Here is a 12,223-nt window from a genome sequence, read left to right as displayed (position 1 = left end):
TGGACACTACTACTGGGCACAATGGCTATCAGTGGAAATATGAGTTTCAGTGACGACTCAGACTGTGGAAATTGCTCTGCGAGACGACCTCTGTGCTATGTGTGCTAGCTCTGCTGAAGAATGGAAAAGGAAGCCTGATTAATCTTGTGAGCACACGCTTTCATCTAATGATCCAGAGATGAATTAGTGTCGATGATGAACTGGACAGATGGAACCATGAATGGCTATGGATAAGAAAAAAATTACTGGCTGTCTCCAGAAGGTTGGCCGAAGAGGAATTATCCTAAAGTGACTCAGAGCTCTCCTACAATTAAACTCCTTCTGAGTATTTTAAAGAGAAAGGCACACAAATCCTCCAATTTGTACAGACCTTTGTTGACTTCTCTTTTTAGTGTGATGACTGTATTTTTCATACAGCACCTCTTAACTGTCTAGTTTTAACAGCGAATACCTTCCTGTTCAGTTTCAGGGTAATGTGAAGTGATTCTGAATCATCTGACATTTAAATGATATTGCTAAGCGGTGCTTATAATTCACGTTACTTGATTTATAGGTACAGACTTCAGCGGACGTGGCTTTTTATTTCTCTGCCGAGGACAATCCCAAATATCCCCCCGTATAATAACGAGTATATCAGACTAGTCTGGGATGTTTCCTTTCTTCGTCCATCAAGCGCTAAATCATTTCTATGCGCGCAGCAACGCTTTCCCCGGCTCTTTATAAACCACTCCGATGAAGTTTGTTATGATTTAAACAGATATCCGCTGTCAGAAGTGGGTCGCCGGCTTGAAAAACTCCAGGGGCGCCTTTCATCGGAGTCAGAGATAAATAATAATGCTGGATCAAAATTTCTGTCTCCCATCAGCCTTTACAAACCTTCATCTAAACTGTTTTTTTTTCATATAAACAGTGGCGCATGGACGCATTTGTCATAGGAAAATAATCTCTTCTAGGCCAGACAGACAGAGAGCAGGAGGAATAAGAGGATACGTGTATGTAGCATCTAATCATAATAGTATAGAGTATAAGATAATAACCTATAAGGCTCTACCCTCTATTCCCAGGTCCCTGAACGACTAGTTTGACTTTTCAGCAGTTTTATTAATCATGAGTCAATAATCGGAGGCGTAAACTTAAATTGTTTCTTCATATACTTTATTTTCTTTGGAAATGGGGTATAACCAAGCATTCATATTACATGTTCCATATTTAAGCACACCGGACAGCATACATACAAAACTGTGGAGCTCCAAAAAAAAAAAAAAAACAAAACAAAAAAAATGCAGCATTGTCATATCTAGTTTAATGGCATTTGTTTGTCTGAGAGAGACACCGCGTTCTCTTGTTGCGCAGGGATAAGGCAGCGAGGTACAGGAGCAAAGAGAGAAAGGAAGGAGGGGAATACGTCTGCTTCAATCGTCTCTGAAAAACACAACTGGACTCGTTTTCAGGGCAACCCGCAGCATCCTTAATGAGACTCTCTCCACCGGTACCGTGTAGGGTCAGTTCTCAAGAAATAAAAAAAAACTGTTACATCTGAGGCCAAAAAAAAAACCAAAAGCTTAAAGAGAAAATTTTTTTTTTTCTTTTTTTGGACCTGGAAAGTATCTAACTCCACATCACTACTGAGACGTCACAGCTCACGCGTGCTCTCAGCTCAGCGGGAAAGATCGTTAAAAAAAACCTGGAAAACCAGCTCACTAAGACGCCCCCTCAAGTGCAGGTTCCTGCTTCCTTCTGCTGGGGACGACGAGGCCGCGCTACATTCACAAGCCCAGGGAACACAGAGAAACAAAAATACTGACTGTGCGTTCAGGCTCGGGGGCGAGTGTCGGTGAAGGGCTGGCTAACCCTGCTACTCCCGCCTATAAAACCCAAAGACGTCAACCGAAACACGTTTAAATACACAACGGCGGCGGAACGACACAGGACCACGCGCCACTCCTTCTATCAGGGTCGAACCGCCTTCCTCGCGTCCCTGAAGCGTCTCCGAAAAACACCGTAACACTAGGAGCAGAGTACATCCTCCGTACAGTAAATAAGGCATGAATTACATTTAAAGACTGCATTAATTATGTCAAGCCACTGGGAATGTGTTTTTATTAAACTGGTAAATAAATACAAGAGTGACGGGTGGAGGGGGAGAGGAGGGTGGTTACCATACCAAAAAGAAAAAAAAAGAAAGTAAGTGTCGAGACGACTGGAAACCTGCAGTCACCAGCTACACTTTGAGCAACTCTTTTGGTTTCTACTCACCTGCTGACCTTTTTTTTTTTTCCCTTCCCCACCTGTGCTGCAGAAATAGCTTTATTTCTTGTTCTAAGGCCATTTTTTCAACATAAAAAAAAAAGAAAAGAAAATAATAATAATACAAAACACCTCACACCAAATTTCAAAGAGTCTCACCAGTCCGTGTATTTGGCAAACCCCTTGCGCTGACCCTTCTGTTCTGTTCTGTTCACGTCGCCGCGACAACACAGCCGCTCCTCGGCCCCTCCTCTCCCGCTCTTTTTGCTGTTGATTGTCTGGAGCTTCGTCGTCTGCGGGGGCCGCAGTTTAAAGACAGAGGTGGAGGTGGGTGGGTGGGTAGGTGGAGGTGGCGTTGCAGCGCCGAGGCTTCGTGTCTCTGGCAGCGCGGCGGAGGTCGGGATATCACTTGCGGAGAGGACAGATCTGTCGTACGTGACGACTCGGCAAATCAGAACTGAATCTCATGATTATTTTTATAGTTTGTGGTCTAAAATAGTGAAAAATGTCCGACACATACTGAAGATGCCTCTTATGTTTGACCGAGAATCCAAAACCAGCATTTGAGAAGCTGGAATTTTCCTAAAAAAGTAACTGATTAACTCTGAAATGTGTTGCTTTAATTCCTCGTTGACCAATGAATTGAATTTCAGGTCGAATTTTAAGTAATTTAGATGCTAAAATCAGTTTGACAGTTTGATCGACCTCCAAGATGGCTGCCAGAGAGGGCGCACCACGTCACGTTACTGTCCTTCGTACAAGGAGAAGAAGAGGGCTGCAGACATGGGCTGAGGTGAAACAAGAGGAGGATGAAAGAGGCGCGCGTATGATGAGAGGAGGTGCGTCCGGACCGGAGCGGGTCACCGTCTCCTCCTTATAGGACGGTGCTCTCAGTGTCCAGGTCACAGTCTCTGGGAGGAGGCAGGTAGGAGAAGGAGGAGGAGGAGGAGGACGAGGACGAGGGCTGCTGGTCTACAGCGAGCTCTGGGACCAAAGCTCGACCCAGCCCCCTGAAAGACATCGCCGGGTCTAGACGGCAAGACAGATAGACGGATACGTCACAGTGAGTTCAGCCACAACGAAACACGACCTTTAAATAAGTAAATGTGATTAAAAAAAAAAAAAAAAGTTAGCAGGGAACTGAAAAAAAAATAATGTTTTCCACACACACACACACTTGCATTCACACAAAACACCGCACAAACATCCCCGAAAAGATCCGTGCCCGCGTTAACATGAACAATGGCCATAATCAGAAACATGTGCCGCTACATCCTGTCCTGCTGTATGAACACAATTCCAGCTGTTATACCAGCCAGTCACACTGTGTCATATTTTCCAAACAGCAGCAGAGGGTTAGCAGTGAGTTGGAGGGGTGGGGGAGCGGCTGCCGCCCGGCCGGACCAGCAGGTGGCAGTGTTCAGTCGGCGACTGGATGTGAGTGGCAGCGAGCGGGTGGAAGCAGATGGAAAATGTGAAGTAGGGATCAGGTTTTCAGTCTTTGATTGAGAAAACAGGTTTAGACTTGAATGTGGCTTTAAAAAAAAAAAAAAAAAAAACTCCAAACTACATTTGATGGGGCCAATGAGCTGATTACACATTCTGACCAAGTCCATCGGCAACCAGACAGTAATATATAAGTTTTAATATATATATATATACATATATATACATATATAATTTATATATATATCTATAACTATAAATATACATACATATTATATACATATATATACATATATATAAAACAAACATGCGTGTCATGCTTGATGAACGCTTCAAAAATAATACATGAGAATACCAACGAGGAACGATACACTTCACGTTTCAGAAAACCAGAGCGAAGTCTAAGAGGCAGTCAAGGGTTTGAAAACGATCACGTTTTTAATGCAGCTGCTGACTTGGTGAGAAAAAAAAAAAATCAATCCATTTCAAACCCTTACTCTGCCGGCTGATGATATTACAGTGCAGTGAAAATGAGTGACTCATGGAAAATGATAGCCGTGATGCCAGACTGCCAAATTGCCTTCAGTGAGGTGACAATTTGCGACCAAGACAAACCGGTTCTGGAGCGTAATGGTCGCCAGCTTCTCCGCTGGATGACTGCGCCCAATTTCTCGAACCCGATTACGCTGCGATTACACATTTAAATTTAACCGTTTCCATGGACACCGCCCCGACGTTTCCGTCACCTGATGTTTTCCCCCCCGCAGCGAGCAAACAGTTCACAGAAAGGCTGGATTCCTTCCAGGCGGAGAGAGACAAATAGATCAAGCGTCTACATGGGTATTAGGAGTAAATGACTTTCTACAGAACAGATTATGAAGGATTTACTCTGGATTGTCTGTATATTTCAGTCTGTTCCGATGTGTTTGCACGAGGTGTGTCTATCCTGTTATTCTGATTATTAATGGAATACTAGTGCCAGTGTAAACAAAGTCGCTGTTGGAAATACAGTAATTTATATCAGTGGTACACAAAGCAGTACGACAGTATGAATTACAATGAAGAAACGCAATCAGTTTCTTCAGACTCAATCTGTCTGTGTATGTACGGGGGATTTGATCACAGATACTGATGAATATTAAACGTGATTTATTTCACAGACTGAAGGGACGTAAAGTGGAGACATCAGATCTGTGTGGACTCATTAAGACGCAACAATGTTCCTCAGATTAATATGTGAAATCAACAGAGATGTCCTGGTTCCCTTGTGTCCTCTACTGTTCAACCGGCTGTCAACTAGTTATTTCGTTCATTTGTAACCTCCCTTAGATCCTAATGAGATGATACTTTTTTTTGCACCCTGACTGATGGACACATTAAATATCAGAAATATCAGAAGTGGCGTGCAGAGTGACAGTCCAGCATCAGGGCTAAAATGAGAAGGCAGCAGGCAAACAAAACCACCGTGGCGATGAATAAGATTCCCAGAGGCAAACAAAAAGTGCAGGTGGCGCAATTAAAGGTGTCAATTATCAACGAACCTCTCACAAGTGCCTCTTTAACCTGTGGAGGCATTACAATGCAGGACTGTTAGGTATAGTAGCTATTAGTATTCTGTAGTTAATAAATGGTGACAACTACGGGGTTATTCATTCGGGAGAAGCGACACCCACCTATCATCTTATAAGTAGTGGAGCAGATCCCGTTGGTCTCGGTGGCCAGCGTGGTGGGCTGCGGCGGCGGAGGGATGTTGGGTCTGTTCCGGGGCTTGGGGACGGGCCGGGGCCGGGGGAGGGAGCCCGACTGGTAGTGGGGCGGGGACTGAGGAGCCGCCACGTCCTGGCCGGTGGTGGAGGGAGGAGGCGTGTCTGGAGGGGTGGGCGTGCCCGGAGGCGAGGGGTCGGCGCTCTGCTGCTGCTGCTGCTGCTGCTGCTGCTGCTGCTGCTCCCCGCCGGGATGGGCGAGCGGGGCTGCGGACTGCGGCGGCGGAGGGCTGGCCTGAGTCGGGGGCTCCGGCGGCGGGTGGCTGGGCGCCTGGATCGGGGGCTGGTTGCTGGAGTGGCGTCTGGGCGTGGCGCACGGCTGCGGGGAGGGGGAGGTGGGCGAGGTGGGCGAGTGGCTGGACAGGGGCCTGGACGTGGGGCTGAGGGACTGGGACGAGCCGGAGGAGGAGGCGTGGTTCACTGAGTTGGAGGGCTGGCTGGGGGGAGGGTTCGTCGGTTTGGGAGGAGCAGGGGCCTGCTTCTTGGTACCTGGATGATAAATGGTGAAGCTTCTGATTATTGGTGGGAAACAATGAAATGGTCTCGATAACATTAATGCAGCTTTATCAAAAAACTTTATTTATATTTGTTATATGTTATATTTTCAATTCTAACCCACAGGTCTTCAACGCGGCATCCCCGACCCCTAGAGGTGCAGTGGGGTACTGCAGGCGTGTCGCAAAATCTTTGGTTGCTTAGACATTTTTCACATATTTTTCTTTAATTTAACCCCCCCAAAATTAATTTGTTTAAATGCACATTAACATGAATCCAACATATTTTAGTAAAGGGATAAATCTTTCAGTCAACACTTCACTCATTCAGGATAGAGGAGGTGTCTCAACAGCACACCATTTCACAAATCGCCGCACTAGACCTGTCAATCTAAGCTAAAGGTAAAGATATGCATGTTTATGGCAGTTGCATAGCCACCACTACTGTTGCATGTTTGAAATTTAAATAGCTTGATACAGCAGGTGGGGGTCCCTACTTAATCTCTGGGTCCTTGGCATGAAAAACATTGAGGACCCCTGTTTTAACCCAAGAAGGCTTGAAATCTTTCTAAAGATTTAAGTACCAGACTGGTGCAGAGTCTTACCTCTTCGCATCATGTGTGGACTCGGCCCCATGGATCCAGCCCCTGAGGACCCAGTAGCCAGCTGCCCTGCAGCCTGGCCACCGCCGCCTCCTCCTCCTGCAGAACCATTCCTCTGGAGCACAGGGGTTGGTGCGGGTGTAGAATCCCGTAGCTTCTGGTTGCTTTAAAAAAAAAAGAGACAAAAAAAAACAACCTAGTATCCTGGGTTATGATACGGCATCCGGCAGCGAGTGTTTTTAAAGAGGGCTAAAGCTATTAAAGTGGACACTGAATTATTTTAAACAACAACAAACTCCTCAACAATATCATGTGCTGCGAAAACAGACGTCACAGATCCGCGTCTCTCATCTAAATTTACCTTCCGAGCAGAGTCTGTAGGACCGAAAGAATGCCGAGCTGAATAGTGTTATCTGTCTGAAAATGAATGTTGTCCTTTCAGCAACTTAATCAAAGACACCCTTCAGTCTCTGCATAACGGGCACCAATGTTCAGGCTATTCAAAGCAGTTTGAGCCGGTCAGTGTGAAGCTCCTGCTGATTCCAGTGATTTGGGAGAGGAAGGCAGAGGGATGGGAAGTCGAGGGGCCCTGAGAACGACTGTTAGCAGAATGACAGGGGCCATTGTTGCGCCGTTTCTGTGGGCTTAGCTCAGACGAGCCCGCATAGCTGCAACCGGTGGTGGCGCAAAGCAAACTTGTGGTTTTGCTGGAGAAACAACAGGCCGAACCAAAGTGACCGAGAGGGGAAAAAACTGTCTGAGAGTCGCCAGTGAATCATGCATTAATAATCCATGAGACTCGAAACCAATCAGGCTGACGTCATGTGTTTACAGAGAAGGCACTAATGTCTTCCCACAAGGCTGAAAACATAAAAGCATGCAGGTCTGTCTGTCTGTCTGTCTGACGTGCATGCTGTGTCATCCCCACCAGCAGCGGGGATGACGGGAAGCAGCTCTTACCTGAGCTCCTCCGTGTGCTGGGCTAGAAGCTGCTGTGCCGCAGCGAGAGCAGCCAGACCCTGTGCCAAGCTATGCTGGGTGGAGGAGTCAGACCCTGAACCCCCTGCTTGAGCTTGCGGCTGGGGCTGGGGCTGGGGCTGGGGCTGGGGCTGGTGCTCGGCCGAGGCCTGGGGGACCGGCCCGGCCCCGTGTCCCTGCCCCTGAGCCTCCACAGGGGGCAAAGGAGGCTGGAAGGCGGGTGAGGTGTGCTGCTTTCTACCTAAGGTGTTACTGCCTCTACGAAGGGTGTGGTCCGAGTGCTTGTTAGGGGTGCTACACAGGGAAAGCAGGGAGAACGGTGAAGAAGAAGAAAATAAAAACAAATAAAAAACAAAGAGAACACCAAAGCTTTGATCAAAAAGTCACAGATTAGACCCGAATCACCAAACCCCGAAGACCCCAGAGAGAAGTAAGTAGACAGTGAATCACATTATGATGATGATTAAAGCCAACATTTACTAGAAGCAGAATAAAAGGGATCAGCAACTGAATTAAAGGCAAAATTACTTAAAAAAAAAAATAACTGGAATAAGCTGTGAAAGAAAGAGCTTTCCAGGGAGATACTGAGCAGCCTCGGGTGGATTACTTGTCTTTGCGCGTCGCGTCGTTCTCCGGTCCCACCATGCTGCCAGGCCTCTTCCTCTCTATGGTGCTGCAGTCGTAGTCTAGGTGGTTGTTGTGGTTGGAGGCAGGTGCGGGCATCACAAACATGCCCGACACATTGAACTCCACATCTGCAGGGACAAAGAGTTGGAAAACGTTGGCGCGTATCTACGTGACCCTGCAATGGTATCTCTCACAGGAACAAAGGGAGGAGGAGGAGGAGGAGGTTTTATTTGCTCTTGGACGGGGTTTTCCCAAGTATATTTCATACGGCAATCGGCCGCAACATTAAAAGCACTGACGGGAGAAGTAAATAACGTCGGCGATTCAATGTTCTGCTGGGAAACTTGGAAACACTAACATCATTCTGTTGTCAAGCACCACAGGACGCCCTCAGACGACCCGTGTCCATATCCCGCTGAGTCACAACTGCTCCTCTTTGCATTTTGCCTTTCATTGTCCCATATTAAGTTACTTGGTCGTAACTGTAGATGCGAACAAATGCCTCATAGCAGGGTTGTCACGAGTTACGGCTGTATGCAGATCTCCCAACGAAGTAACCAGCGACGGTGGAGACACCTGACGAGCCAAGACCACATGGGCCCTGGTCTTCATCCAAGGGAGCCATGGTGTTGCTGGTCAGACTATTTATAACCTAAACCAAATACAGGAGACAATGCCAAAGCACAAGGTTTTGTGGGTCGAAGGCAGCAGACTTAAAACTCTGCAACCCATCCAGGAAGAGACGCTTAGATTCACCCTCGTGGGCAATTTATGTGCAAATGTGCCTGCAAGTGTGCGTATAGAGACTGAGTTTCCCTCAAAAACAGTCAGTAATTAACCAAGGTCCTAATTACTGCGAGGCAGCTCTCGTTGTCCCATCATCTCTCTATATGGGCACAACAGATGGTCAATTATGGCGGCAACAATCTAGTGAGTCTGTCATCATCTTTGCCTGAGATACTGGGATTTTAGGCAGTAAAGTACACAGACTTTGAGCATTATAACAACCCTTTCCCACTAACACTGGTTACAAACAAATTTCATTCATGGGAAATATCTGTCGTGGGAAACAGCTAAGTGATTTTCTGCTCTAGCCTTGAAGCCAACCTCAAAAGCACAGTTTGACCCTGGACAGACGCCGCAGTGATATTTATCTTGAGCAGTGGAAGCTTGATTGCTGTTGATTTTCTGTCTTTTTAGGCGGCTAATATCAGTTGCCTTCACTGTGAGTCCCCCGCGTACGATAGGGCTGTTGGCAACAAAAGAGGAGGGGGGGGGGGGGAGAAGGTCAAACTGAAAACAGCAGCTGTAGAGGAAACCCGGGACCTACCCTCAGGAAAGAACCAGTCGGCGTGCTGGATGATGGGCTCCACGATGGCCACCACGTGCACAGAGGTAGCTGCAGCCATCTCAGCCAGGCTCCTGAGTGGGCATGTGTAGAAGAGCAAATATTAGAGGGACGGACTGAAATAAGCAAAAAATATCATCCGTGGACATTCATTGTTTTAAAGGTTCCATATTATGCAAAAGGTTGTAATTTTGTATTTTCCCTTTAGTTGATTTCTTATTAATTAATTGCAATATAAAGCAATTTAACAGAAATTTAAATAATTGCCCTCTTACTACACACAGTTGTTTAAGCAAAAATGTCATTAGTGCAAAGTAAGAAAAAGGAACAATGCAACACAAAAATGGAAATATAACAATGTAAACAACACAATAACAATAGAAAATAAAGTCAGTAACAGTAGTCAGATGAGAAGAATAACAACAAAAACAACTATATAAAAATTGCTCAGAGGGAAATGTGTGACCAGTAATTTGCTGGAAGTATAGAAGAGAAACTGTAACAACAGTATCGACCTCATCATGTTAGTATCGATCTGATACCGATATTGACCTTGGTGTCGATACTATTGATATTTAGGTCGATACGCCCTATTGCAAACACACACATGGCAAAAGTACGAGCAAAGCATGGTCGTTGCTCTGTCGTTGACTGCATCAACGAACCGTAACAATTACCCTTACAGTTAGCGGAGGCTGGTGTTAGCTACATGCTAGTAACAGTAACAAGGCATACGAAAAATAAAACAAAGTAACGTATTCAGACACACAATATTTTTAACTAAACACTCAGAAACACTGCAGCCCCAGAACCTCTCCCTGAGAGGGGCGTGGAGTGGGCATGGACAGGCGCAGCTCATCAGTATTTAAAGGTACAGACACAGAAACAGCTTGTTCTTGGTGGAGCTCACTACGGTGAGTTTTTGACTGGATGAAATTCAGGACCAAAGCTGAATTTCGGGTAATAAACGTTGAAAATAATTATGTTGCACCTCTGACACCGATATGAAATAGTTGAGAAATGTATAATATGGGACCTTTAAATATGACACGTAAGCTGCGGATATAGTCTTCATCATCATTACTTTTCCTCTCACCCTTCAGTCTTGGCCCAGAGCAGATTGGGTCCCAGGACGATAGCGATGTTACTCGGAGTCATTTTGTTCACTTCGCTGTCTTGAGCCAGTTTGGCTAAAAACTTCACCAGATACCTGCACGAAAACAAGAGGAGGTGAGCCGCGAGGTCACTCTCATTTGAGGGCAAATAAAAGCTGTCTCTTTTAGGTCTAACCTTAGGTTGGTTTTGTTGTTCTTTGGTAGTTGATCGCATACAACCCAGAGTGCCTGCAGCCTTTTGTCTGGGTCCGACACACTAGAATGATAGAAGACAATAGGTAATTGAAAGCAGAGCAGATTATTTGCTTCCAGATGGCTAAATGGCCTAAATTTGTTATTCAGTAATTTTTCCAGTGGCGTACAGTGATAGTTTGATTTCGTATTTCATTTCCAGTGATAATATTATGAGTCTTGCCTGGAGGCCTGGATCCATTCATCATAAAGCTGGTAGCTCATTAGAGGTTCGGGGAGCTCCCTCAGGTAGGACTTCAGGGCCCCTGAAATCACACAGATATTTGATCCATTTCATATGCAGTAGTTTTAAACCGAGAGCTTTACTAGCTTTTGAATTATGATCCAAGTTTTACACCAAAAAAACACAACACTCTGGTTTGGGATGTACCAGCGACAGCGTGGGGGTCAGAGTAGAACTCCTCCAGTTGTGAAGTGGAACAGTCCAGCGCTGCCTTTAGCTTCTTTAGCTTCGACGCCCCCGCTGCAATTCTGAACAGGCCCTGATGAGCACGAAGACAAATAAAGCTCGTTAACGAAGATGCGTGCAAGCCACACTCGCTGTTGTCTGGATTGCAAACAGACTGTATAAATCCACTGCATAAACTCTCTCTGCCAGCTACACATAATGAAACCTTAAAGCAGGCACACAAACAACCCCCGCCCCAGTCACAGCATGGCGAGCTGTTTACTCTGACACGTAAACAAAGGCCGACTTCACGCCATAATGACACAGAGTGGATGCACCGGGGGATGAATAGGGCAACAAATAATATGCTTTGCAGTTAACACTCGATGTACCTCTTTTTTTTTTTTTTTTTCTTGCAGAAAAGCGGAGGCGCACAAAGAGATGTGATTTATGGGCAGGAGACAAGTCCTTTCTATTGTATTCTAAATTTGTTTCAGGGAGGAGACATCACAAACGTTTCATAAATCACTGCGGTGCTGTAAGGGCCAAAGATCTTCCTGGAAACGGCATTACATAAGATCAGAGGTCTTCCTGTTTACTGTTTGTCTATCTGCCCATCTCGTCGAATCCTAAGATGTGTGCGGCTCGGTTTCGATTCCGTCAATGAGGAGAGGAGCTGCTAATTGCAGCTCCCGCTCCACGTGACGTCTAGTAGGATGCGTCAGTGCCGCTTCTGCTGAAATGGTTAAGATAAGGAAAATGAAAGTGCAGCGAGATCAAACAACAAAGGGAACAAGATGAGATGAGATCTCAAAGGCACATCCTGATAAGGACCTGAGGCTGGACCTCAGCTTTTAAACCCTTACGGTAAATATTAATGTATGAAGCTGCATTCGTCAGGTTTTGGCGACTAGGGGCCAAAAAGACACAAAAGCCAGACTTAAAATAACCCATAACACTCTA

The 12,223-nt window shown here is 45.9% G+C and overlaps 1 protein-coding gene across 4 annotated transcripts in view; it reads right to left on the bottom strand.

The window, feature by feature from the left end:
- Positions 1 to 1,133: 1,133 nt before the first annotated feature.
- The window catches only part of arhgap17a (Rho GTPase activating protein 17a), a 32,913-nt gene continuing 21,823 nt past the window's right edge, over positions 1,134 to 12,223 (bottom strand). For 2 of the 4 annotated variants that reach the window (XM_047608796.1, XM_047608797.1), the window contains 10 exons: positions 11,243 to 11,354; positions 11,036 to 11,117; positions 10,796 to 10,876; positions 10,602 to 10,715; positions 9,488 to 9,579; positions 8,138 to 8,285; positions 7,513 to 7,824; positions 6,556 to 6,716; positions 5,367 to 5,945; positions 1,134 to 3,276 (listed from right to left, as the gene is read on the bottom strand). In XM_047608796.1, the coding sequence (XP_047464752.1) occupies positions 3,122 to 3,276; positions 5,367 to 5,945; positions 6,556 to 6,716; positions 7,513 to 7,824; positions 8,138 to 8,285; positions 9,488 to 9,579; positions 10,602 to 10,715; positions 10,796 to 10,876; positions 11,036 to 11,117; positions 11,243 to 11,354 (1,836 nt within the window). In that variant the 3' untranslated portion in view covers positions 1,134 to 3,121. Of the gene's footprint in view, positions 3,277 to 5,234; positions 5,257 to 5,366; positions 5,946 to 6,555; positions 6,717 to 7,512; positions 7,825 to 8,137; positions 8,286 to 9,487; positions 9,580 to 10,601; positions 10,716 to 10,795; positions 10,877 to 11,035; positions 11,118 to 11,242; positions 11,355 to 12,223 lie in introns of all 4 variants that reach the window. The other 2 variants (XM_047608798.1, XM_047608799.1) reach the window with 2 other exon arrangements.

Source organism: Mugil cephalus, chromosome 16 (genome assembly GCF_022458985.1).
Source record: "Mugil cephalus isolate CIBA_MC_2020 chromosome 16, CIBA_Mcephalus_1.1, whole genome shotgun sequence".
Lineage (NCBI taxonomy): Eukaryota > Metazoa > Chordata > Actinopteri > Mugiliformes > Mugilidae > Mugil > Mugil cephalus.
The sequence above is the reverse complement of the archived record's forward strand: the minus strand, read 5'-3'. Positions and strand labels throughout refer to the sequence as shown.